This window comes from Amphiura filiformis, chromosome 9 (assembly GCF_039555335.1).
Source record: "Amphiura filiformis chromosome 9, Afil_fr2py, whole genome shotgun sequence".
In the NCBI taxonomy this organism is placed as follows: Eukaryota; Metazoa; Echinodermata; class Ophiuroidea; order Amphilepidida; family Amphiuridae; genus Amphiura; species Amphiura filiformis.
In genome coordinates, this window is record NC_092636.1 from 63,659,496 (window position 1) to 63,683,557 (window position 24,062).

General features: G+C 36.6%; 2 protein-coding genes across 2 annotated transcripts in view; both read right to left on the reverse strand.

Annotated features, from left to right (window-relative positions):
• Positions 1 to 7,646, reverse strand: part of LOC140160217 (gamma-aminobutyric acid type B receptor subunit 1-like) — a 35,786-nt gene extending 28,140 nt beyond the window's left edge. Inside the window, exon 1 of the mRNA XM_072183494.1 lies at positions 7,476 to 7,646. Coding sequence (XP_072039595.1) covers positions 7,476 to 7,646 — 171 coding nt within the window. The remainder of the gene's footprint in view (positions 1 to 7,475) is intronic.
• Positions 7,647 to 15,333: 7,687 nt separating this feature from the next.
• LOC140160386 (dynein axonemal assembly factor 6-like) lies at positions 15,334 to 21,454 on the reverse strand. Its single transcript, XM_072183625.1, has 6 exons — positions 21,315 to 21,454; positions 19,635 to 19,704; positions 18,225 to 18,318; positions 17,616 to 17,712; positions 16,432 to 16,517; positions 15,334 to 15,732 (listed from the first exon to the last, which is right to left on the reverse strand). Exons 1-6 carry the CDS (start codon positions 21,396 to 21,398, stop codon positions 15,606 to 15,608), a joined length of 558 nt encoding a protein of 185 aa, XP_072039726.1. The 5' UTR covers positions 21,399 to 21,454; the 3' UTR covers positions 15,334 to 15,605.
• Positions 21,455 to 24,062: the final 2,608 nt, after the last annotated feature.

Sequence of the window (24,062 nt, forward strand, 5' to 3'; positions counted from 1 at the left end):
ATAGTTTGAGAGAGGGGTTAAAGAAGCATCATAGCCGGACCCTACAGCGGCGATCAAGAAGATTGTTGAATTTAAATGTGACCTGTTATATAACAACATCCGCTTTACAGGTCAATGAACTTTTACCAGGGGCGTAGCCAGCTTTTTTGGTCGGGGGGGGGCAAAATAAAATTTTTGGGGCACAGACGAAAAAATTAGTTGCATCATACAATACATAGAGACAAAAAGGCTTTATTGGGACGATGTGCGCGCGTAGTGCGCAAAAAATTGGTATTTACACTATTTTCGCCCATTATCAGGATGGAAAGGGCTAAATCTTGTGTATTTTCGGGCTAAATCTCGGTAGAAAAGGGCTCCTTGTCCCTTTTCTTTTCCTTTGCCCTCCTGATTTTCCCTTTTATTTTTTGTCAGAGGGGCACTTTTTTCTTTCATTTCAGGGGGGGGGGGCACTCTGCCCCCTGCCCCCTCCGCTGGCTACGCTACTGACTTTTACCGCCAGAATATCAGAAGGGTTGATGATGCGTTCAGGATTGAACGTGAACATTTCCAACTGAAATCTAGTAAGTCCAGTTGACTAGATTCATTATTCTTAACTAGACAAGTCGACATAAGCAAGCAAGTAAGTAAGCAAACTGATATTCTTTAAGTCAACGTGCTTTATTTGGTTGCCTTGATAACCAAAATATAGCAAAACTACTCTTTAAAAAGAAGTTGAATGATAATATTTGCCCTTCATTTAATTTATACTGTATAAGATCTCGAATGGCAGCCCAAGAAAGGACATATTACACTCAGAATATAAAGAGCTATGTAAACCAGCAAAAAAAAGAATATGAAAACCGACATTCACAATTTTAATACAAAGCATGTCAGAAGATAAATGGAAAATAACAGGAGTGGAAAAAGGCTAAAAGAAGCAATCAATGACAGAGACAGAATAATCAAAAGAGCAGAAGAATTTTACCAAGACTTATATGACAGTAAAACCCCAGTATGTAAATCTAGGTCCAGAACATGAAGAGGAAGATATCGTGATGTGGGAGCAGATGAGGTGGAAGCAGCTCTGAAGTCAATGAATAATGGATAATGATATCGTGGTAGAAATCCTAAAGTGTGGAGGAGACACAGCCATTGAAGCATTGGCAAAACTCATCACGAAATGTCTAAGAACATTATACCACCAAGTTGGAAAAGTGCAAATGTTATTATTCTGCACAAAAAAGGCGACACTAAGGTCCGTATGCACAAAACAAGTTAGACCAGGTCTAACATTAGACTTGGCTTCCGTTCAACATCATCACTCACGGTATAATATTAATAACGTACTTTATCCTACCTTAATTTCGCATATCAGATATCAGATTACTTTGGCGTTTACCATTTGTTTGATTCTCTAGCATATCTATAATGATTGCTCCAAAAGTGTAAAGGCTGAATTTTGATACATTTTAGGTGCTCTGCTTTATCACTAATAGTTCCATCAATACATAACATCAAAATGATTTACATTATAAATTTCAAATTACACCTCTGTTATCAAAATGCAAGTTTGGCAAGACTAGGTGCTACAAGCACCTTTTAAACAAAATAGTTGCTTTCAATTCAATTTCAATTTAAATCCAATCCCGAACCTTCCCAATAAAACGTTTATCACTCAAGAGTAGTTTTCCATTTGTTTTAAGTGGGCTATTTACAATAATGTGATTTCACCGTATTCCGATTATTGATTTTGTGAATAACAAAGTAGATACTTCGTGTCTCCTTTGTCAGGTAGAGTCAAGTCTATCCATGGTCTATCTCGTCATGCGATGAATCTCATTCCATAAAAACATCTAACCAAATAACTTGGCATAATCGTGGGAACATCCTTTGCGCTGAATCTGTCGAATAAAAGCGGGTCCTCCGAAGAGAGGCGACCATCGCTGAGAATTTGGCTGTTCGTTGTTAATCTTAAGTTCGTGGTCTTTTGTGCAAAGATTCATGATTTAGTAATAAAGTTCCGGAACGGGAACTTGAATTCCCCAACCCTAACACAATTCAATAACAGATCGGCGCCGCTGCGCTCACAATTATGTCTCTTGTCTATTAATTTTACAGATTGTTGTCTCCAAATTATTGTTCGGTATGCTCTGTGGGTATTCAGTCTCTTTAAGACATATTTTGGCTTTTTTTTATCTTCCAGTCATAATTATTCCCGGGGACAGTGAGAAAAATGTGGAATTTCCATCTCGATGATTGAACCTTCCTCCTTTACCGTCTTATCTCCAGCTTTCTTTTGTCAATTAAATTTAACTGGTTGATTTGATCACAATAAGGCCAAAAACATCAATGTTTTAGTTCTCGTCCCCTCCCGCCTCAATTTCTGGAATTTGTCAGATTTCTTTTTAAAATAGATCTTGCAAAACATATAAGACTTAAGAATGCTTTAAGAAAACTTAATACATATAAATAAGTTGATTAGGGAACAAGGTTTACTTCCAAGTTTTTTGTGGTACCCTTGGAATCTCACATTTGAAAAAAGGACATCATCCTGTCCTCGAGCACTGTAGAAAAGACCGAAAACTACTAACAATGCTAATTTTACATTGAAAATAAAAAGAAGAAAAAAAAAGTGGAAAAAAAGACCTCCCTCTCTCATCAATTCATGAAAATCTTCTGGATGAGAACCAAAAATTAATTTTATGCGGCATAAAGTTACCCAACAATTGTTAATTGTTAAAAACATTGTTAATGGCAAAGCAGTTTTCAGTGGCGTACACCATTAAAAAAACACACATCTACGATGTTTGCAACTACCTAATTTAGTATGTATGATGCGGACATAAAGGTTGAATAAAAGTATATTTTCCATCAGATAAAACTCTAATTGTGTGTACATATCATTGATTGCTATTTTGAAATGACCTTTATTGTAAAAATTTGTTTAAACCCAAATTTAAGAAAATATAGCAGAAGCAATTTAAGAAATATAGCAGAAGTAATAAACTGCCAGGTTGTTGCTACTATTTTCAAACATTATTTATGGTGCAAAATGTGGAAATTTGTTGTTGTTCTTATTTGTATAACAGCAGGAAGAAGTATTGATTACTTTCATGCAATTGATTTACACCCGTGTTTTCAATATGGCATTTAATAGAATGATGATAAATGAATAAATGCTCCCAGCTGAGTACAAATATAACAACTTGCAAAATATCAGATTTATATTAAATTAGAGAAGAATAAGTGATAAAAAGTAGTTACTTAATAACGCAATTAAGCATCAAATGCATTCTTATTTGCGTCTTTATTTCCACCAGCAGACCCATTTATTATTGTAATTTTGAAAGCGTTTATTTTATTTACATAAGTTGTTTTTAATTGCATCAAGGGTCAATTCCCCGCATAGAAAATATTTGAGTCCATTAAGGGATCTGGAATGAGCGTTTTGAGCGTTTCGACAGTATTTTTTGTGGGACATGAGAGCACATCAGACATATCGAATTGCATTCTGAATACGAGGAATGTTTTTCTGATATCAAATAATTTTAATTTTTTGAAATTCACGATATAATAATCACATTTTTGATATATAACAGTCCTCGAAGTAAATTTTATAAATCTAATGATATATTCTTAAAGTGTATGTAGCTGGGAGGAAAAATGCCGACGATCAATTGAAAATTTAGACATTTCGTATTGAAGATATGGATTTTTTTTCCTAAAAAGGTCTAATTTTTGTTGGTGTTTTGGGAAAAAAAAAATCCATATCTTCAATACGAAAGGTCAAAAATTTCAATTGATCGTCGGCTGTTCAGCCCACCTACATACACCTTAAGTATAAATCATCAGATTTATAAAGTTTACTTCGAGTACTGTTAAATATCAAAAATATCAATTTTTAATCATTTGCCATAAAATGTGTATTACATTGCAAATTTCAAAAAATCAAAATTATTTGATATCAGAAGGGCATTCTTCGTATTCAGAATGCAATTCGATATGTCTGATGTGCTCTAATGTCCCACAATAAATACTGTCCAAACGTTCATACCCCACCCCTTAAGAGTTTCTATAATTTCATTGGAGTATGATTTTTTATTTTCTTGGCATTATCAGTGTGACAAATTAGGAGTAAGATGAAATTTATAGGGCAGTAGCTTCCTTTTTCGAAATTACATAATTTTTTCACAAATAAATAAAGGTAGCCTACCCCGCAATTCCGTTCATTCTTGTGTTTTATGTTTTTCGAATAACGAACTATATGTCAGCAGAAGGGACTATCGGTTATGTCCATAAAAGAGACAATTGTTATTTTGTAGTTAACAAATGACATTATTCTTTGTATATATTTTCAGGCTTAAAAATCACTGAAAATAGAATAAACCGCAACCTATTAAGCTAATCCTATCTCTAAAAACGCGATAAAGAATCTGCCGCACGTAAGACTCATGGTGACGGTGAATTAAAACGCGACAGGAATATCACCATTCCCCACGTCTCCGGACTTCAGGAGATGTGACCTGTTATATAACAACATCCGCTTTACAGGTCAATGAACTTTTACCGCCAGAATATCAGAAGGGTTGATGATGCGTTCAGGATTGGACGTGAAAATTTACAACTGAAATCTAGTAAGTCCAGTTGACTAGATTCATTATTCTTAACTAGACAAGTCGACATAAGCAAGCAAGTAAGTAAGCAAACTGATATTCTTTAAGTCAACGTGCTTTGTTTGGTTGCCTTGATAACCAAAATATAGCAAAACTACTCTTTAAAAACAAGTTGAATGATAATATTTGCCCTTCATTTAATTTATACTGTATAAGATCTCGAATGGCAGCACAAGAAAAGACATATTACATCAGAATATAAAGAGCTATGTAAACCAGCAAGAAAGAATATGAAAACCGACATTCACAATTTTAATACAAAGCATGTCAGAAGATAACTGGAAAATAACAGGAGTGGAAAAAGGCTAAAAGAAGCCATCAATGACAGAGACAGAATAATCAAAAGAGCAGAAGAATTTTACCAAGAATTATATGACAGTACAACCCCAGTATGTAAATCTAGGTCCAGAACATGAAGAGGAAGATATCGTGATGTGGGAGCAGATGAGGTGGAAGCAGCTCTGAAGTCAATGAATAATGGAAAATGATATCGTGGTAGAAATTCGTAAGTGTGGAGGAGACACAGCCATTGAAGCATTGGCAAAACTCATCACGAAATGTCTAAGAACACTATACCACCACACCAAGTTGGAAGAGTGCAAATGTTATTATTCTGCACAAAAAAGGCGACACTAAAGATCTTAAAAACTACCCGGCCAATCAGTCTTCCCTCGCACACGTGCAAGCTCTTTACCAAAGTGATCACAAAGAGACTGACCACTCAACTGGACGGAAATCAACCTGCAGAACAAGCTGCAATCAGGAGCAATTTCTCCACAATTGACCACTTACAGGCATTGGATCAACTTATTGAAACATCTAGGGAATACCAGCTGCCCTTATGCCTCGCTTTTGTGGATTATGAAAAAGCTTTTGATTCGGTGGAAACAAATACATTCATCCAAGCACTCAAAACCAAGGCATAAACACAATCTACATAAAGACCATACAGGAAATATATACCAATGCCAAGCTATATTAAGACTTAATAAGGACAGCGAACCATTTTTTATCAGAAGGGAAGTACGTCAGGGAGAGTTGTTTGTTGCAACCCTAGAAGACATCTTCAAGAGATTGAACTGGGTTGATAAAGGCATCAATGTAAATGGAAAACAATTAAACTATCTAAAGTTGGCAGATGACATTGTGATCATATCTGGAGATGCAGCCGAGATGGAAGAAATGAATAACTGATTTGAACAACGAGAATAGGAAAGTGCTGCTAAATATGAACATGTCAAAAACAAATGTCATGTTCCATGTTCAACATGCATGCAGATAACAAGGAAATCAAAATTGGAAGTGAAACACTGGAACAGGTATCCAAACAAACATAACTAGGACAAGAGATTTGGCCAGATGGGAACCAGTCGCAGGAAATAAAGAGAAAAACGCAAGTTGAATGAACAGCTTTTAGCAGATACGAAGACACATTAAAAGACAAGACCATGCTACATTGTAAAGGAAGCTTTTAAAAAGGTTTCGATCTTGCAGATTAATTCATTTAGCTAAAAATATTGTGAAATTTGAATTACGTTCGGTACACCAGAACGAAATATTATAACACATTGCCTATGGAGCAGAGTAATACACAAAATCATTCATAACTCGCGAACGCAAAATCGGAATTAACTGGAATTTTGGGAATAAGCTTTTTTCCTGGATATCCACTGAAACATGTCATAAACAGAGGATGCTAGAATCACGGAATCAATAATAAATCCCCAAAACATGCCAAATTAATCAGGCGGAGGAAAGGGTATTCGTATAAATTTACTACAGTTTGTGGTGTGTTCTATAAGAAAATACCTCGGAGTATTTGCTCAGAGAAAATGCTCTGAAGTAAACTGCTAAATTTTCGCTTTTCATGGCAAAAATGTTGTATGCGGTGAAATCAGAAACATCTTGGAATCAGATACATCAGTGGAAACAAAGAAAAACTTTACCTGGTTTCTTTCCTAGTTTGGTCTAAAACGCAATGCTCAACTAACTAAATCATCTAGCAAACGAGTTGGGCCACTTTTTGACATTTTCGCGAGTATCATGTTTGCATTACGTAAAATCGATTTTCATGATTAGCAATTGCATTTTTGCTTTTCAGAAAAAATAAAAGGGGGCTTGAGGTAAATGTGATATGCAGTAGAATCAGTAATCTCTTGGCTAACAGGAAAACAACTTTACCTGTTGTCTTTCCTAGTTCAGGTTCAAACGTTATGCTTGATTTTACTTATTAATCGACCGAGTTGGGCCACCTTCTGCCAATTTCGCGCATCAACTGATCAAGTTTGTACCCGCGTAAAATGAACTCTCATGCTTCGTCAAAGATCTCAAAACACAAAGGACATTAGTAAATAAATAATATGATATTTATTTCAAAACCATAAATTAAAATACCACTTCAAATGCCCATTGCTTAAAATTACCCATTAAGAGCACCAACCAGTTGATTCATGATTCAACTCAATGCAGTCACTTTTGCTACACAAAGACACGAAAGTGGCCCAAGCTGTTTTTGGACTACTTTTCACAATTGGCTATATCTGCACTTGTAGACCACCGATTTTATTAAAACAAAGATTATGTAGTAGCTTATGTAGTAAATGACCTTGACAACCAAGTAAACTTCAATACAATCAATTAAAGTGACATGTTTGCCTAATACTGTTTTCTAAATTGTATAACTTTTTTTGTTACAACCTTTATGTCAACATATACTTGTGTTCGCATTTTAGTAGTACCGTTTTCTCATTCGAGCACATGATCTCCCTAGTAATTTCTCAAAATAAAAGGAAAACAAAAACTCACTAAATTGAGGCCTCTTACCTGTGTATCTTTGACAATGATATTGAGTTGGTAATCAGCAAGTATGGACGAATTCTGATTGATATCTATTACAGCTAACTGGCTAGCAGGTAGCATAGCCTCACCACCAGGCCACTTGGTGCCTGTCATTGGGTACAATCCCAGCAGATACAAAGGAGATTCCGCTTCCATCTTTATAACACAATATACCATGATCAGGAGAGAGGTAGTACAAAATAATGACATATTTGCTTCTGTGAAAATATTCAGTGTCCAGCATCATTAGCATGGTTAGTATCGTATAGATTATAGTTGCAATACGATGATATGTATGCGAAATGATTTAACTTGTCTGCGTGGTGGCGTGCTTTGTCTTCTACATGGCTTCCAAAAGGCCAAATGCTGTACATATTGTGTGTATTATGTTGTTAAAACATGACTTTAAAAAACATGTATTAAACAATAGTTGGTTGAAAGCATTGAAGTGATATTACCACCATTGACAATTACATCACAATATTCTTAATGCTGTTGATTGATTGGTGCTAAAAACAGGAAGCACAGTTTTAACGGTTTTTTGGTAATGGATTGAAAGGATAAAGTCGTCACAGAAGAGGAAGATAAATAAGCGCATGGAAGAAAACAAAATCAAGAAAGCCCTAAAAATGTGTGGGTATCCGGATTGGGCTTTCAAAGATGTCAGTAAAAAGAAAACCTCAGTCAGTCACCAGAGGTATGGTAGTCCTCCCCTACAAAGAGGGGCTTTCGCAGCGTGCCAGGAAAATATTTAAAAAGCATGGCATCCAAACATCTTTTAAGCCACACCAGACTTTAAGAAACATCCTGGTCCATCCTATAGGACAAAGGCGATACATTATACAAACGGCTGAATGCGTCAATTATGATAAAAACCTACATTGGCGAAACCTCTAGAGTGTTTTGCGATTAAAGAACATAAAACCGAAGCGGAAACCTCAACTAAGGCTTACACCAGAGCACAGAGGAAGGCATCAATCACCGGAGAAGTAAATAAATCCGCCATTAAAGATCACATGGCGGAGGACAAACATGTCATTGGCTGGGAGGACGCGAGTATCAAAGACAAAGAGCAGAATAGAAACAGAAGACACACAAAAGAAGCGTTTTGGATACTGAAAAAAGGGGGCCAACACACTAAACCGAGACCAAGGAAATCACTTCCTGTCGCATATTTATATCCAGCTCCTAAAGCCCAAAACAGCACCACCAACGTCAAGGTCCAATAGGAAGCAGACGAGGATTGTGAGAATTGGTCAGTCGTTTTGAGAAAGTGCTACGATGTAGCACAAAACGTCATTATAGGTATGTTTAACGTCATTTTACCCAATATTTACTTGGATTTGATAACAAGATAATTTACAAATGATATTTATTGACAATCCTGATGAACGTATCTCTCTCTCTCTGTGTCAGGTGGCGCTGTGTAGCGCTGCTGTGGTCTTCACAAGAGTACGCCATCTCACTCGATCTGATGCCAAGTGCGTTGCACCTTGCATTCCCTGGTTAGAAACCAGCTTCACGTCATTAGTCCAAGATGTTGGTGGACGTCCTCTTCCTCGTTTGCCTTCCATAGCCCCTTGCAAAATCTGTTTTTCTACACCTCCATGTTTCCTGACAATATGGCCAAAGTACTTCAGCTTTCTCTCCATTATGCCGCTTCTGATGGTTAGACTTGTACCAATCTTGTCGAGGATCCAGGAATTTGTTCTCCTGTCTTTCCATGTCACTCGTAGAAGCCTCCTGTAACACCACATCTCAAAAGCATCTACTCTTTTCCTATCATTCTTGGTCATAGCCCAAGACTCGCATCCATAAGTGGCAATGGAAAACACAGTTGCACGAAGTAGGCGTACCTTGAGGTCAATGCTTTTCCATATGCTTGACATGCTTGACACTTATCTACGGACAGTTTTAACAGCTTTTAACAATTTATGTGAGTTAGTACCAGCTTCATTGATTGAAGACTCAAAGAAATCCAGCTTGAGCATGGTAGCAAGATTGTTGATTTGATTTCTGAGTTACCTAAAAGCATCCCAGTCAACCTCAGAACAGGTATTTTGGGCATGAGATTTTACACGCACAAGGTCTTGTCTGCATGCAAGATACTCATCATCCGAGGAGGATCGTTTGGAATAACCTGCCTAAATTAGGGCATGAGTATCGCAGATTGGAATAAATAAACCCCCAAACATGCTCCATGCTAAGGCGGGGTTATTTGATGTCTTGAACCGAAATTCCATCAGCCCATCCAGGCTTCTGTCAAGGGAGAGCGAGTTGGTCATATGTTGGTTCCACGATATTCTCAACATCTTCCGCCAGCACCACATTTCAAAGGCCAAAATCTTTTCCATATACGGTATGCCATTCCAACCGTACCGTCGCGTTTCACAGTCATATAAGGCTGGCAATCGGGGAAAACAAAAGTATCCATAATGTGAATCTTGGTAGCTTGGAAATGCATATCTAATATCTTTCCATTATATCAGTCAAAGCACTTGCGGATGTTCTTGCTATGGCTAGGCGTCTTCTGATTTCGTGTGAACTGTCCCCTGCATTGTCTATGAGTGATCCCAGAAGGTTGAAAGTGTCAACTTGATCCACACTTTCTCCATCCACCTTCACTTGTTGGTCTCTACATGTATCTCCTCCCTCCACAGATCATTGTCTTTGTTTTCTTAACATTGAGATGTAGTCTGAATTCCATACTGCTTACCTTTACTCTGTCTACATGGTCTATGAGGTCCTGAGGCTCATCTGATGACCTTGCAATATAAAGTTTTGTAACTGATACCTGACCTAGAACACCGTCAAATGATCTCCTCACCGAAAAATGCTCTCTTCATGATCATGATGATATACTCCGCATATATTATGTTGAAAAGGTACAGTGACATATTTTACATCTGTGACATACGCCTTGGTCACTATCTCTGTTCTAACGGTGGCTTCTTGGTTGTGATATAGTAAGTGGATCAGATAAGTCACATGCTCATAGAAGCCCATTTCTCTCATTATTCTTCATAGTTGTCTATGCCGCACACAATCAAATGCCTCCGAATTAAGTAGTCAATGAAACAAAAGGTATAATGGTTGTTGAAATAACCTATTCTTCTCCATTATTAAATTCATCAAGTTGCCGATTTATTTGTCCCTCTGCCCCTCCTAAAGCCAGCCTGCTCTGGGGATATCTCATTATCAAGATGATTTTTTATTCTCTCAGCCATGTCAGCAATGATTTGGAGAACTTTATTAGCATGTGAAATTAAGGCGATGGTGCGGTTGTTAGCACGTTCCCAAGTGACACCCTTCTTTTGTAAAAGTAGGAACACTGCATTTTTCCAGATGTTAAAAGTCGTCAGAATGCACAAAACACATTGTTTGATTAAGTTAACAATATCTTTAATCAAAGGTAAGCATGATTTAACAATAATTTTGTGAGTCAACATAAATACCGTCGGGTGCATCACATACTGGTCTATCTTGAATTTTTGACTTTTCTGAGAAAATTGGTATATAGTTCTTTTTTACGAAGCTCTTATAATTCAACAAATTACAGACCTCAATTTTTCCCAAATAATTAGTTAAAAATATTAAATTTGAACTATCTATGATTTTTACAAAATACGGTTTTCACATACTGATCTATCTCAAAAAAACACGCATTTATAGAAAATCTCAATTTAAAATTTGCTTATTAAGTTTAACTTTCTATAATTTAATTAGATTATGGATTTTCATGAATGTGGTTTTAAATTAAAGCATACACTTAACAGATTTATTTAAGTGGAATCTTTAATTATATTTACGTATGCAATATTGCTTAAAACTACACGTAAGTTGTAGTTCTGTATGTGAAATAGTTAATTTCCCGATATCGTATTTAAAGTGCATTACATACTGGTCTATCTCGATAAGCTTCGAGATAGACCAGTATGTGATGCACTTTCGAGATAGCCCACAAGATAGACCAGTATGTGATGCACTTTAAATACGATATAGGGAAATTAACTATTTCACATACAGAACTACAACTTTAGTGTAGTTTTAAACAATATTGCATACGTAAATATAATTCAAGATTCCACTTAAATAAATCTTTTAAGTATATGATTTAATTTAAAACCACTTTCATGAAAATCCATAGTCTTATTAAATAATAGAAAAGTAAACTTAATAAGAAGATTTTCAATTGCGATTTTCTCGAAATGCGTGTTTTTCGAGATAGACCAGTATGTGATGCGTCCGACGATACATACAATCAGTCAGTATCAATTAATTACATTGTTTAGTAATGTTACTTATCCAGTAGCCTTCTTCTTGTTGGATGTAATGTTCTTGATGTATATACCGATTCACTTTTCCTGCAAAGATCACTGTTCAGTGAAGTCCACCGAAGACTTTTATATCCTTTGAATAAAATCCTCACCAAATGACAATGGTGTTCTGTTCACCCTCCACACAATTTTTAATGGAAAACAGGGCTGCCTCGCAAAAAGTCCCCGTTTCCACTTACATTGATAGACACTTATATTGATAGATGTGTTGTTTCATAAACCAGGCTTCAGCAAGTCGACAGAAGAATATATTCCTTTCTTGGAAGAGGTACGCACTTTGACGTATTCAGTTTTTGCAAATACGTCAGTATGTGATACGGCCGACGATGTATGTAGGGCAGTTAAGACCACCTTTTTCAGCATTGCTGTCACTCAAAGACCCCAGTTTGTGTTATGAGCACTTGGCCTGTCACCCAAAGACCCATTATTTTTTCTTTTGATCTGTCACCCAAAGACCCTTTTTCCATTTGAACAGCAACAAATCATATCTATCACTGATTTTGTTACTTCTTTAGAAATAACAAATCCATTCAGAACTAGAAGTTCAATTTTCGAGGCTTCTTTTGGCTCTCACCCAAAGACTCCATTTTAAAAAGAGGTCATATTTGCACCCGATGTCCCCTAATTTAGATCCAAACAGTTCGTCTTTCACCCAATGACCCCATATTTTGCACATTCTGCACTCACCGAATGCTTAAAATCATGCTGTCACCCATGACCCCATATTTTGTATATTTTGTTCTCACCGAATGCCCCTTACTGTGAAAGTGCCAGCCCTATACCTATATCCATTTCATAACACAATGGTACTGAAGAAAATTTGAGGTTATAAATTATTTTGCTTCCCAGAAATGTTGACAGCATGTTGAAATGAGGGGCAACAATTTTTGGCAGAGCATTTTGAGAATTCACAGCAGGGTACACTTAAATTATTACACAGCTAGTATTTTGGATTCTATATCACAAGATGAAACTAGATAACAGACAACTTTTTATTTAAAAATTTTATTAATGAAGAATTTCATAATTCATTATAATACAAAAACCCTGTTACACTGGATGAATTTTTTAACGTACATCTTTATAAACATTCTCCATTTTATTGGAAAAAACAAAAACAAAAAGGACAGCAACATGACATAGCTGCTTAAACTATATATATATAGCTCTAAATACCATGAACATAAACAAGACTAAACAGTGCAGAATTACACAATCATAGCTCATGGAAATATAGAAAAGGTGGACAGTTGGATATACTTAAGAAATAAAGGGTAATGCATGATCCTTTACACGAAAATAATGTGTCGAGGCAGTAAAACGTAAATAATGGGTGAGGCGCAGCCGAACCCATTATTTAAACGATTTTACTGCCGAGGACACATTATTTGCGTGTAAAGGATAATGCTGCACCCTTTATTTCTATTCTATTACCACAAAATAGTGCGATTTAAAGAGAAAATATCACATTTTTTGCCCAAATATTTCAAGTTGTTTACCTCAAGGTGTAGCGCCTACACGTAGCCAAAGCGTATGCACATTCCAATAACACAACCTAACATTCCATTCTCCCCTATAAGCAGGTACGTATGCACATACAATAACACACCCCTGTCATTCCATTCTCCCCTACATAAGCAGGGGTGCTGTGCGCTTTGCTGTGCGCTGTGATGATATAAGAACATAAAGTTCGTTGCCCTTGACACTTTATCGCTAATTAATGGTCTGTCACGTGACGCGTTTCAACAAATCACAGTGCGCGATTTTGAATAATGGGTCGCGGGGGTAATAGAATTGGGCATAAAGATCTCCTTGGAAACCTGGTTATGGTTATATGGCCAAATGATTGTTGGACTGGACATAGTGAATGTAGACTTTATGGTCCATATGCAAAAAAGAGTTAGACCGGGTCTAAATTTAGACCTGGGCTAAGTGGAATTTAGTACCAGGACATTTTCCTTTACATTTTCATAAGTTAATTTGTATTATATTTGAACTTTGCATTTTTAAATAAATTTTAAAGCAAATTCTAAAGATTTAAAAATCTTTAGAATTTGCTAGCTACTCTAGGAAGGAAATAAGAGTAAAGGACCATTCCTGATGGAACTAAATTTCACTTAGACCGGGTCTAACTTTAGACCCGGTCTAACTCTTTTGTGCATACGGACCTATGGGCTTAGACGAAATGGATGTCATGATGTAGACAAAATGGATATTAGACCAAATGGTGTTAGACCAAATGGCAAATCCCTGTATGCCATAATGGGCTGGCATATTCCACGATAGGCTGAATGTACATTTCATACACAGAAGATGTCATTCCACAAAGCATTGAAGCATCTCGGAAGCATCTAGATGCGCAAGATATCATTGAATTGAGTAGTCCAACTAAGATCACTTCCTAAGGTAATACCAAGAGTTTTATATTTTGAGTGACATCTAAAACAGATCCATTGAGAGTCAAAAGGATTGAAGGAATGCTCTTTAAAAAAACAAAAAAACAAACAAAAAACCAACTGATGTGCATAACATGACACTTTGAAGGATTTGGCAGCATGTCATTTTTGTTGCACCACTCACCTAAACCATCAAGATCTTTTTGCAGTTGTGAACAACCACCTGTTTCAGTATTTACAACTTCACCAAACCTCAAGTCATCACCATATTTTCATCATGTATGTATGCCCAATGATGCCGAATGTCCTAATGAGCAGAGCACTGTAACATCCTTGTGTCACTTTGAATAGAGCTAGGATTGTGACACAAAGTTTGTATGTCACGTATATCAAATGACAGGTGCATGTTTCAAATAGTTAATGAAAAAATGATTCTCTGATGATGCATAGACTTTGAAGTAAATCTTTTTAGAAACCTTCTGTTGCACTAATTATAATGGCCGGAATGCAGGTGTTGGTCCTTTGACTATATTGGGCAAGGTCCTTTCACACAGTCCGACCGCTCTTCCTAGTTATCACATAAAAAGAACTAGGTCACATGATGCTATGTAGCTCGTTCTGCGAATAAGGTGCCGATGTGACGATGATGTGTATCAAATGGCCAATCAGAACCCTACTTCCGCATTTTCACTGTAAACAGTACCAAATCTACAGAGTGTGAAAGGACCTTGCCGAATAGTATAGCACAAGCATAGGCACATGGGATTCCATCATGTGTCACGGTAACTAACTTGTCTTAGGTTAAAAAGACTCAATTATAGCGACACTTGCTTCTCAATTTTACAGGTACATGATGTTCAGGTGACACTTGTGTTCACATAATACATCACTTTCATGCCATATTACTATGACAACCATGCCATTTTGCTATGCAGGAGTGTACCCAGAATCCTTCACCCCTGGGTGCTGAGTGGCCAAAATATGATAGGCACATTCTGTCTGGTTTTCACATTTGCAAACCCAAGAGGCTCAGCTTCCAAGGCCCTCCTGGTTGTTTACAAAATGACAAATGCGCTGAAATGTTCATGTGACACATGGCCTTAATTAAATTCAAGTAAGTGATAGCACATCACCAAGTTGAGAGGTCATTCTTTCAATTCATTCTGATACATGTTATCTTTGTCATTTTCCAGTGTCTATGTGACATACATTCATGACAGCTACACATCATGTGTTCAATCACACCCATGGAATATCCAGATAATATCAATCAGTTCAGAAGTCATATTATCCATGTCATTTTGCACTGTCCAAGTGACACCAATTCACATAACAGAGACAGGTCCATGAATGTTCATGACCCATGTAATGTTTGGATGATATCAGTTAGTTAAGAAGTCATATTCTCTTGTCATACGTAATGTCACAGTCAGCAATTCTTTAGTCCCATCCCACTGAGCTTTGCCATTTTTACTGTCCACTGGATGCGGTAAATGAAGGCCAAGTTTACTGAAAAATAATAGAAAGAAAAATATTTACTTGCAATTTTATTCATTTAATGTTGTCAATACTTATGTTTCAGAAGTTTATTTTCATTGTTTGTTTAGCATTAATTAAAAGCAAAAGTTGTCATTTCAACAATAAATCATGTTAACACTTTATTGATTTGGTGAAAAAGAAATGGATAAAAAGCAATCATCCATGTGCAGCTACTGAAATGAGTGTTTTATTCAAATGGGTGTAACTTGGGTTTGCTACGAGCAAATACAACCATTATTTTTTATTTGTTCTTTCCCATGACATTTTCATATACAGCAGATTCCTTAAAGATCTGTAGTTACAGCCCCTCAAATATGAGTTTTAGTTTACTTCTTTTTGAATCAGCTTGTATACTGTGTTAACACAAAAGACCAGAATGGGTTTATTTTGGCCTCCTTCATTATTTATATGCATGTCATTGCTATTGTATAAATACTAAGAGTTAATATAACAATAAGGCTTGTTTGTCTCTGGTCACCCAAAATGCTGAAAATCTTGTCTTTTTAAATTTTATTTTTTTTGAGTTTTTTGAAGAAATTATCCAGCAAAATCATCAAAAATTCCAAAATTGAAAAATCATTCAGAAAAAAAAACCCACACATTTTCTAATCTTCTATAAGACCAGAGACAACCCTTTTTCACCCAAAATTATAGATAAATATGACTTACTATTTAGGTGTTCTGCATGCCAGGAACTTATCCTTGACATCCAAGTCTACATCAGCAAGTTTAGTGTCTGGTAAGTTGATTTTCACCTGCATTCATTGGGAGAAGATCCATAGCAGATTAATGATTTAGGCATTTGATATCACAAATTTCCCCTTCGCCAAAAAATGAAAAAATGAGCTTGATGGGAATTTGACTGCATACAAAGGTGCTACTCATGCCAAAATGGTTTGAAATTACCTATGCATTGGGCCAAGCTTTCTCAGCTCAATTTCACAATTGCCACCTATTAAACTGGGAGTTTTTCATTGAAAAACTAGGATTCACATGCAAATTTCCACAATCTTAAAGTCATTGTCATGGGTTCATCGAAATTACTAGTGGTTTTTGTGACTGGAAATTTTAAGTTCAATAGAAAGAACATTTGACAGAAGCTATCCTTCAAAATGTTGGTGATCTAAATGATGAAAATCACAAGGATTTAACTGTTATGCCAATCTGCAATTAAACAATGACATAAGCATAATAATTCACTGGATTCATAATCCAAAAATATGAATGTTTCAAAACAACTGACATTTTGTTTCTTATTAATCGAATGGGATGGCAGCAGCCATATTTTTCGGTTTAAACATTTCACTTAAAAACTACAGTGTACTTCAATATTGATATATGTGACATGATCAAGAGGAATAAGTCACATGTCGGCCCTGGTCGAAAATGAGTTTTACAGATGTTTCTAAAGAGGACATTTAGAGCTTTCAGAAACTGAAAACCCCATGTTGATACGACCTTTGAAGTTACATCAATTTATCAATGGCTGAAAACAATATAAAACAAAAGAATTTTAACACTTTCTTTGTCAATATCTCAAAATCAATATTAGCGACATCCGACTCATTTCCCTTGATCGTGTCACATATTGGTCTTATAGGAGATGAGTCACAGAAGCCAATAATCATATTTGTCTTTCCATAGGTCTTGGGGTTCTTGAGTTAAGGCCAATAATATATCAAAAAGTTTTTCCCTCTCCTGAGAAAATCCATGCACACATAGCCATGGGGTGGAAATGACATGCCTCAAGATTCCTTTATAGGACCCAACCATTCCTCTTGTGTGTCAGCTTTATTTGACTCAATATTTGTATGCAAACAATGCTAGTCCATGCCTTAAGGATCTCAACATACCACTATATCTTCACAGCACACTGAGCTAGGTGTTTTATTTCCCATTTGTAGGAACATATCCTCTGTTGAGACTGCTTGCTTGAATACAATATCGTATCTGAAACAAAAAAGATTAACACATATGAGAGTGATGGACATTCAATTGTGGAGACAACATTTTAAAATTATTGTAATTTTATTTCCAAACATTTGCAGAAGTGTGTTTAAGGTTTGATATTAAAAGCAAGGTCCATTTGGATTTCTGGAGGCAGTGGTGTCCATGTGTGATACACGCTCGTTCATAAGCGGTGTATATGTAGGTCCTGTGCACACTACAGATGCGCACCATAGCTGCATCGCCTTTGATCGTGCATTTATCATGTGCGGAAGCCACTGCCTCAAGCAAACCACATAGACCATAGTGTAAAGTCCGTAAACATAAATGTTTTTCCAAAACTTGGGGACATTATCATCTCACTTACTCTGGTTGTGGCCTGGGGTCATTATCATCTCACTTACTCTGGTTGTGGCCTGGGGTCGTTATCATCTCACTTACTCTGGTTGTGGCCTGGGGTCATTATCATCTCACTTACTCTGGTTGTGGCCTGGGGTCATTATCATCTCACTTACTCTGGTTGTGGCCTGGGGTCATTATCATCTTCAAACTCGCTTCCTTCTGGTACCTCCTCTGCATTCCAAATGTCTTTGCTGTCACTCTTCTTTTCTGTAATACAGATTTTTCAACAGATTAGCATATGATAGGCGAGTGTATCAGCATAGGCTCAAGAATTCTTTGGGAATATAAGTACGTTATAATTATATCAACTGTATTTGGTCGAATTAGTGCAGCGGGTACAGCACTTCGGAAAACTTGTCAAAAAGGGAAAAAGAATAAGACTTGTTGTTATTCAGAGTAGCAGATATTCAAATTTGCAAACATAGAAAAATTAAGTACCTTCAAAACTCAAAAATAAAGTTAAGTAGTTAATATCAGAAAGGGACGAGAAAACCTAGACAAAGATTCTAACTGATTGCCGGAAAAACATGTATGGTGCAATAACATGGATTTGAATATAATTAAGAGATGAGAGAAAAATGAAATGTTTCACAACCAAGAATCTGAATCACTGTTTACACATGGCAAAGGTATTTTTACAATTATTAACCAAATAAGGTAAAATAAGCTTTTTTGTCAGAGTCATTTTACCCTCATTCACAAGAATAAGCCTGTGATCAAGATAGAAGATTCCACCATCATCAATATTTATAAGAAATACAAGTTACACACTTCAACTTACTTATAGAATGGATGTACATTGAATGCATATTTTTTCCTTCAAAATCTCTACTAATTCAGCTAATATAAATGATGCATATAAAATGTAATGTCTAAACCAGGGGTGGCCAACATCATTTTTGGACCAGAGGACCACACTGCGGAGTTCAGACAGTTTGACTGAGCCGTATGCAGTGCAACATTATGTCATTTGTCATATAATGTTATCTTTCTGTAAGAAAAGGCTTCACGGGCTGCATTAATTGGATATCATTAAGGACCACAGGATGGCCACTCCTAGTCTAAACTCTAACATACCCCTACTTATAGTTATTGTACAGAACCAGCATTATGGATAGGAAAGGGGTTGCCTATGACATCAGCCCTTATAAGCCTAAGAGAGGTAGTGATTGGGAGGCAGCATATAGGGCAGGGGTAGCGTTAACCCCCGATCGGGGATGAATGACCCCCTAAATTTAAAAAATATTAATTTTTCACCCTCTATACTGGGAATATGTGCAAGCTCGGGGGTGAACTCTGTCCCTCTACTTTTAGACCTTACTCCTACCCCTGAATACACTGCAAAATATTTTTCACCCCCGAGATTTAATTTTCACCCCATGTATTTGGATTTTTGTAAAGCTCAGGAGTGAAAAACACGGGAAAACAACCCTCGACTTTCGGGCCTTAATGCTACCCCTGATATAGGGTGGTAATGTTTTTCATAAGGTCATAGATTTGTTTGTAAATTGAAATTTATTCACCTTGTTTTGGTTGTTGCTTTTTAGGAGGTCCTATAGATCCAGGGCCAAGTTTAGCTGCTGCAGTCACTGGCTGAAATAAGAAAAATGCACTTCATTAAGTTCAAGTTAAATGAAAGAAAAGAATTGAATAATAAGTAAGATCAAATTACTGCACAATGTATTATTATTATTACATCTAGGCATTTATTAGGCACCATTTCAAGCGATCATATCGCATATACATGAACCCATTTTAAACACAAATATATGTACAACATAATTATTTAAAAACAAATCCCAATTAAAAAACTGATTAAAAAAATGCAGTTGAAAAGCCTTAAAAATATCATATGATTAAAAACATGTGAATATTGTACATATTCATTTATTTCTCCTTCAAACCTACTACCACAGTTTGTGCGGATTCAAAGAGCTTATAATAACTAGAGGAAAACTACTGTACATACAAATGTTCTCGTAACCTCCTTCAACTATTTTACATAATTTTGGATACCAGGGATCGTATTCTGATTCTCTGAACCTTCTAATTAGGATACAATATCTCCATATTTGGGTTTACCTATTAATTTTTTATACCCGTGTTACTGTGTACATATTTACATATATGGGACTTTATCAGAAAGGTTAATCTCACTTTGTAAAAATTACTTTTAGTGAAAAATGACGAATATTTGCACCTTTATTTCCATTACTGTTATAATTGTAAAGTGCCATAAAGCTAAGCTGTTAGTCCAACATGTTAGGAAAATATATGCTAATGACCCCATGTTGCCATGATTGGCTAAATTTAAGTCGTATTTCTGCCTGAAAGGGTACAAATTTATGACATCTTATGTCGCCATTTTTATTTTCTTAGACGACTTGACCCTTTGAGGTCATTTAGTAGACATACATTGTACTTACCAATCGTTTTTAGGTCCTATCTACAGTTAGCACATGGACAAGTGAACTTTAACATACATGGTGTTAAAATTCTAGCCCTACATTTTTTGGTTCATTAATATTCATGTTTCAGCCAGGTGAACACATGTTCAGTACATGCCTATCACCATTTCCAGTAGCTGTCTATGTGATATATAATTTCTTTGGTTTGATTCAAACAATTTGAGGTCTCTATAATTAGCCGTCTGATTGGTGTGGTTCCAAAATATCAATTACCTACACTGTCTATTATTCAAAATCTGGCATGTAATCTGTCCAATTGGGTCATGTGAGACTAGTACATGTACTTTTAATCACTATACATGTAATAATGTCCCTGATTATATCACATACCGTATTTGTTTCAATAAGCGCCATTGCCCCAATAAGCGCTCACCCAGGGTATTTTCAAGTTGCTAAAGGGTACCATTAATGTTGAAGTGACAGATAGATGTCGATACCAGTACAGTGAAATAGCTGCAGGACTACAAGTCCTGTGTAAACTTGCAATACATTTTCTGCATCAGAAAAGCTATTAGAACGCCTCAGGACCCTTTTTATAACATACATAAATTGCCTCTAATAAATGCCCCTTACGCAAAAATTAGGTAAACGAGGCAAAAAATAAGCGCCCACCAAAAACGACTTTGTTAAGCGCCCTGTGCGCTTATTGGAATGAATACGGTACATGTAATTCTTTCCTTCTTAATACTTATTGGCCTGCAAACTGATTTTAAAATGTACCAAAGCTCAAAATACCTGGTCTTCATTATCACTATTGTCATCTTCCTGTGGCTTCAGAAGATCAGCTAATGCATTCAGTGTCACACCACCAAACTCCATGTTTAGCTGAACCTCACAATATCAAATGGAGTATGTACCGTACTTTAATTTCACATAGATCTGTAAATAAAATAACACCAGATGAATCAATACATGCATTTTAATGAAAGGTTTCCAAGCAATCAATGTTATTGAGGTATTAAATCAAGGCTGTGGATCACGAAATGCCCCTTTAAGTGGGTAAATCCCATTGTGACACAAAATGGCATAAGCCAGTCTCAGTGTACAAACACAAGCGAATCAAGACTGCCGATACGTCTACTGTTATTACAATACTACTCATGAATATTAAGGCTACATGCTCTTTTTGGTTGAAATTTTTGGCGGGAAATAATCCCGCCAAAACATTAAAGTAATCTTTTCCCACAACTAAATATCATAGTCAGGAAATAAATGATGCATTTGGTAGCTTAGATCATAACTTTCATTATACTTAGTTGCAATTATCCCAGAAAATTCTTGATTTGTTTTTACAGAGTCTTGAATTGTCGATGTTTTTGATCAAAAAACATCACTCGGTGTATTTTGAAACTCGAGGCATTAACTCTTCTCAAATTAGCCCCAAATCATAATTTATTATATGCACATGTAGCAAACACCAATGGGAATAATTGGACGTTGTTTGCGGAGCCTAAATTTGGTTTGATTTTATTTCACAATAATTCTAAGGTGAGAATTTTGACCTGACATTTCCTTTTGGATTTCAAATTTAAATTCATTGATATGTGATATTTTTAATAAATAAAGAGTACGCTTACCTTTCTGCAACACTTCCCGGTATCATTAAGCATCTGCTGATAACCAACATTTGAGCTGAAAACAGTCCCTTCCTATCATTTTTGAACAAAATATGGTTCAAAAGTGCGTGCACGTAAGCGCATAAACTAGCACAGCGAGGTAATGAACAGAGCTATTTACGGTGGGGTATCTATTGTAAGCTATTAGGGTAGGCCTATAGTATATCTTCCTGCAAGTGACAAGTCTATTGTCTGGATCATTGAGTATCGATTGCGCACGTATACATGCAGCACGGATGTGTGTGGTCCTCCCCAGGTTTTGACATAAATTACAAATCACGTCGTGAATGACCCAGCGTTTTCATTTTATTATTACTAAATTAATCGCCGTTTAGCACGAGTGCTAAGAGTCGTACCAGTTCAATTCATCAAAATTAATTTGTATTAAATAAAAACAACCAGACAAGTAGAGTCGTATGTCTTTCTATGACCGCATTCCTACCAAAATCAATTTTCAATACACTAGAAACGTGTTGATATGTATATCTTTGAAAATCGCCGAATGTTAACCACAGTCACCGTGGCACAGTATAGGTATCTTTAGCATTCATAGTGCAAGTGGCAGTGGTTCGAACCCCGGTGAAAATTTTAGTATTTTTTATTCTTTTTACTAATGCGCTGTGCCGTTTTTCAAACACGCCCCTGAATGAAACTCGTGGGCATGTACCCTTAATGCAACACACTCACTTCCACACTCGCTTGTGTACAAACAGCGTACACGAGACTGGCAAGCGAGTCTATTACCTACCATGGTCCCAGTATTCAGTAAACTAGGAAGTTCGAACTTTATCAATATCATTTGGACGTTATATTAGCAGATAAATATCCAATGTAAATGATAATATCACTCAGGTCTCAGAATCTAGATTTTTGGTAAGCTTATAAATTTTAGAAAACATTTTCGATGATTAATATTATTAAAACACCCGTGAAAACACAGCATCAGTGCATCTGCATATCTAGCTTCTGGATCTGGTTCTGGTTCTGGTTCTGGTTGAGTCGGCATTGCCAGACATGCTGTACTTCACCAACTTCGCGGTCAAAGGTCTATGCGCATTTAATGGCGTCGCGTCGCGAAAAGAGCTAATTAATGAAGTTTATTTTTGAACATTTCCCGCTTCGTCGCTGTCACTGTCGTCTCGTCGAGGTCATTCCAGTCGGTCGTCGTTCTGTGGAAGTAGCTGAATTTGTGCACATCCTTCCTGATCAGCTCCCTTTTGAGTTTCCTGCTGTTTCCTCTTGTTTTCAATCCTGCTGTTCCACCCTGTTGAACATAGTCTTCCGCTCTAATTCCAACTTCCCCATTCATGATCCTATACATGAGCTGGAGTCTGGCGTCTTTTCTTCTGTCTTGTAACGCTTCCCATCCCAGCACTCTGGTCATTTCTGTGACACTGCTGAGTTGCTTGTAGTCATTCATACAGAATCTTGCTGCCTTTCTCTGCACTGCCTCGATGGCTACGATGTCCTTCTTCTTGTACGGGTCCCAAGAGCAACCAGCGTATTCCAGGATTGGACGTACCAGCGTTTTATAAGCTGTCTCTTTCATTTCTCTCGGGCAAAACCACAAGTTACGCTTGAGGAAACCAAGAACTTTGTTGGCTTTGGATGTCAACTTCTGGTATTGAGCCTTCCAGCTCATCTTGCTATCAATTTCGACACCAAGGTATGGATGAGAGTCTACCTCTTGCAGCGGTTGTCCACAGAAGTTGTAACTTCTGTCGGGCGCTTCTTTCTTAGTTGATAGCTTCATGACTGAACACTTGGCTGGGTTGAATGACATCTCCCATTCCTCTTGCCACTTTTCCAACTGGTGTAAATCTTTCTGCAGTATGTCCATCTCTCTACTGGTCTTCCCAGATGTATA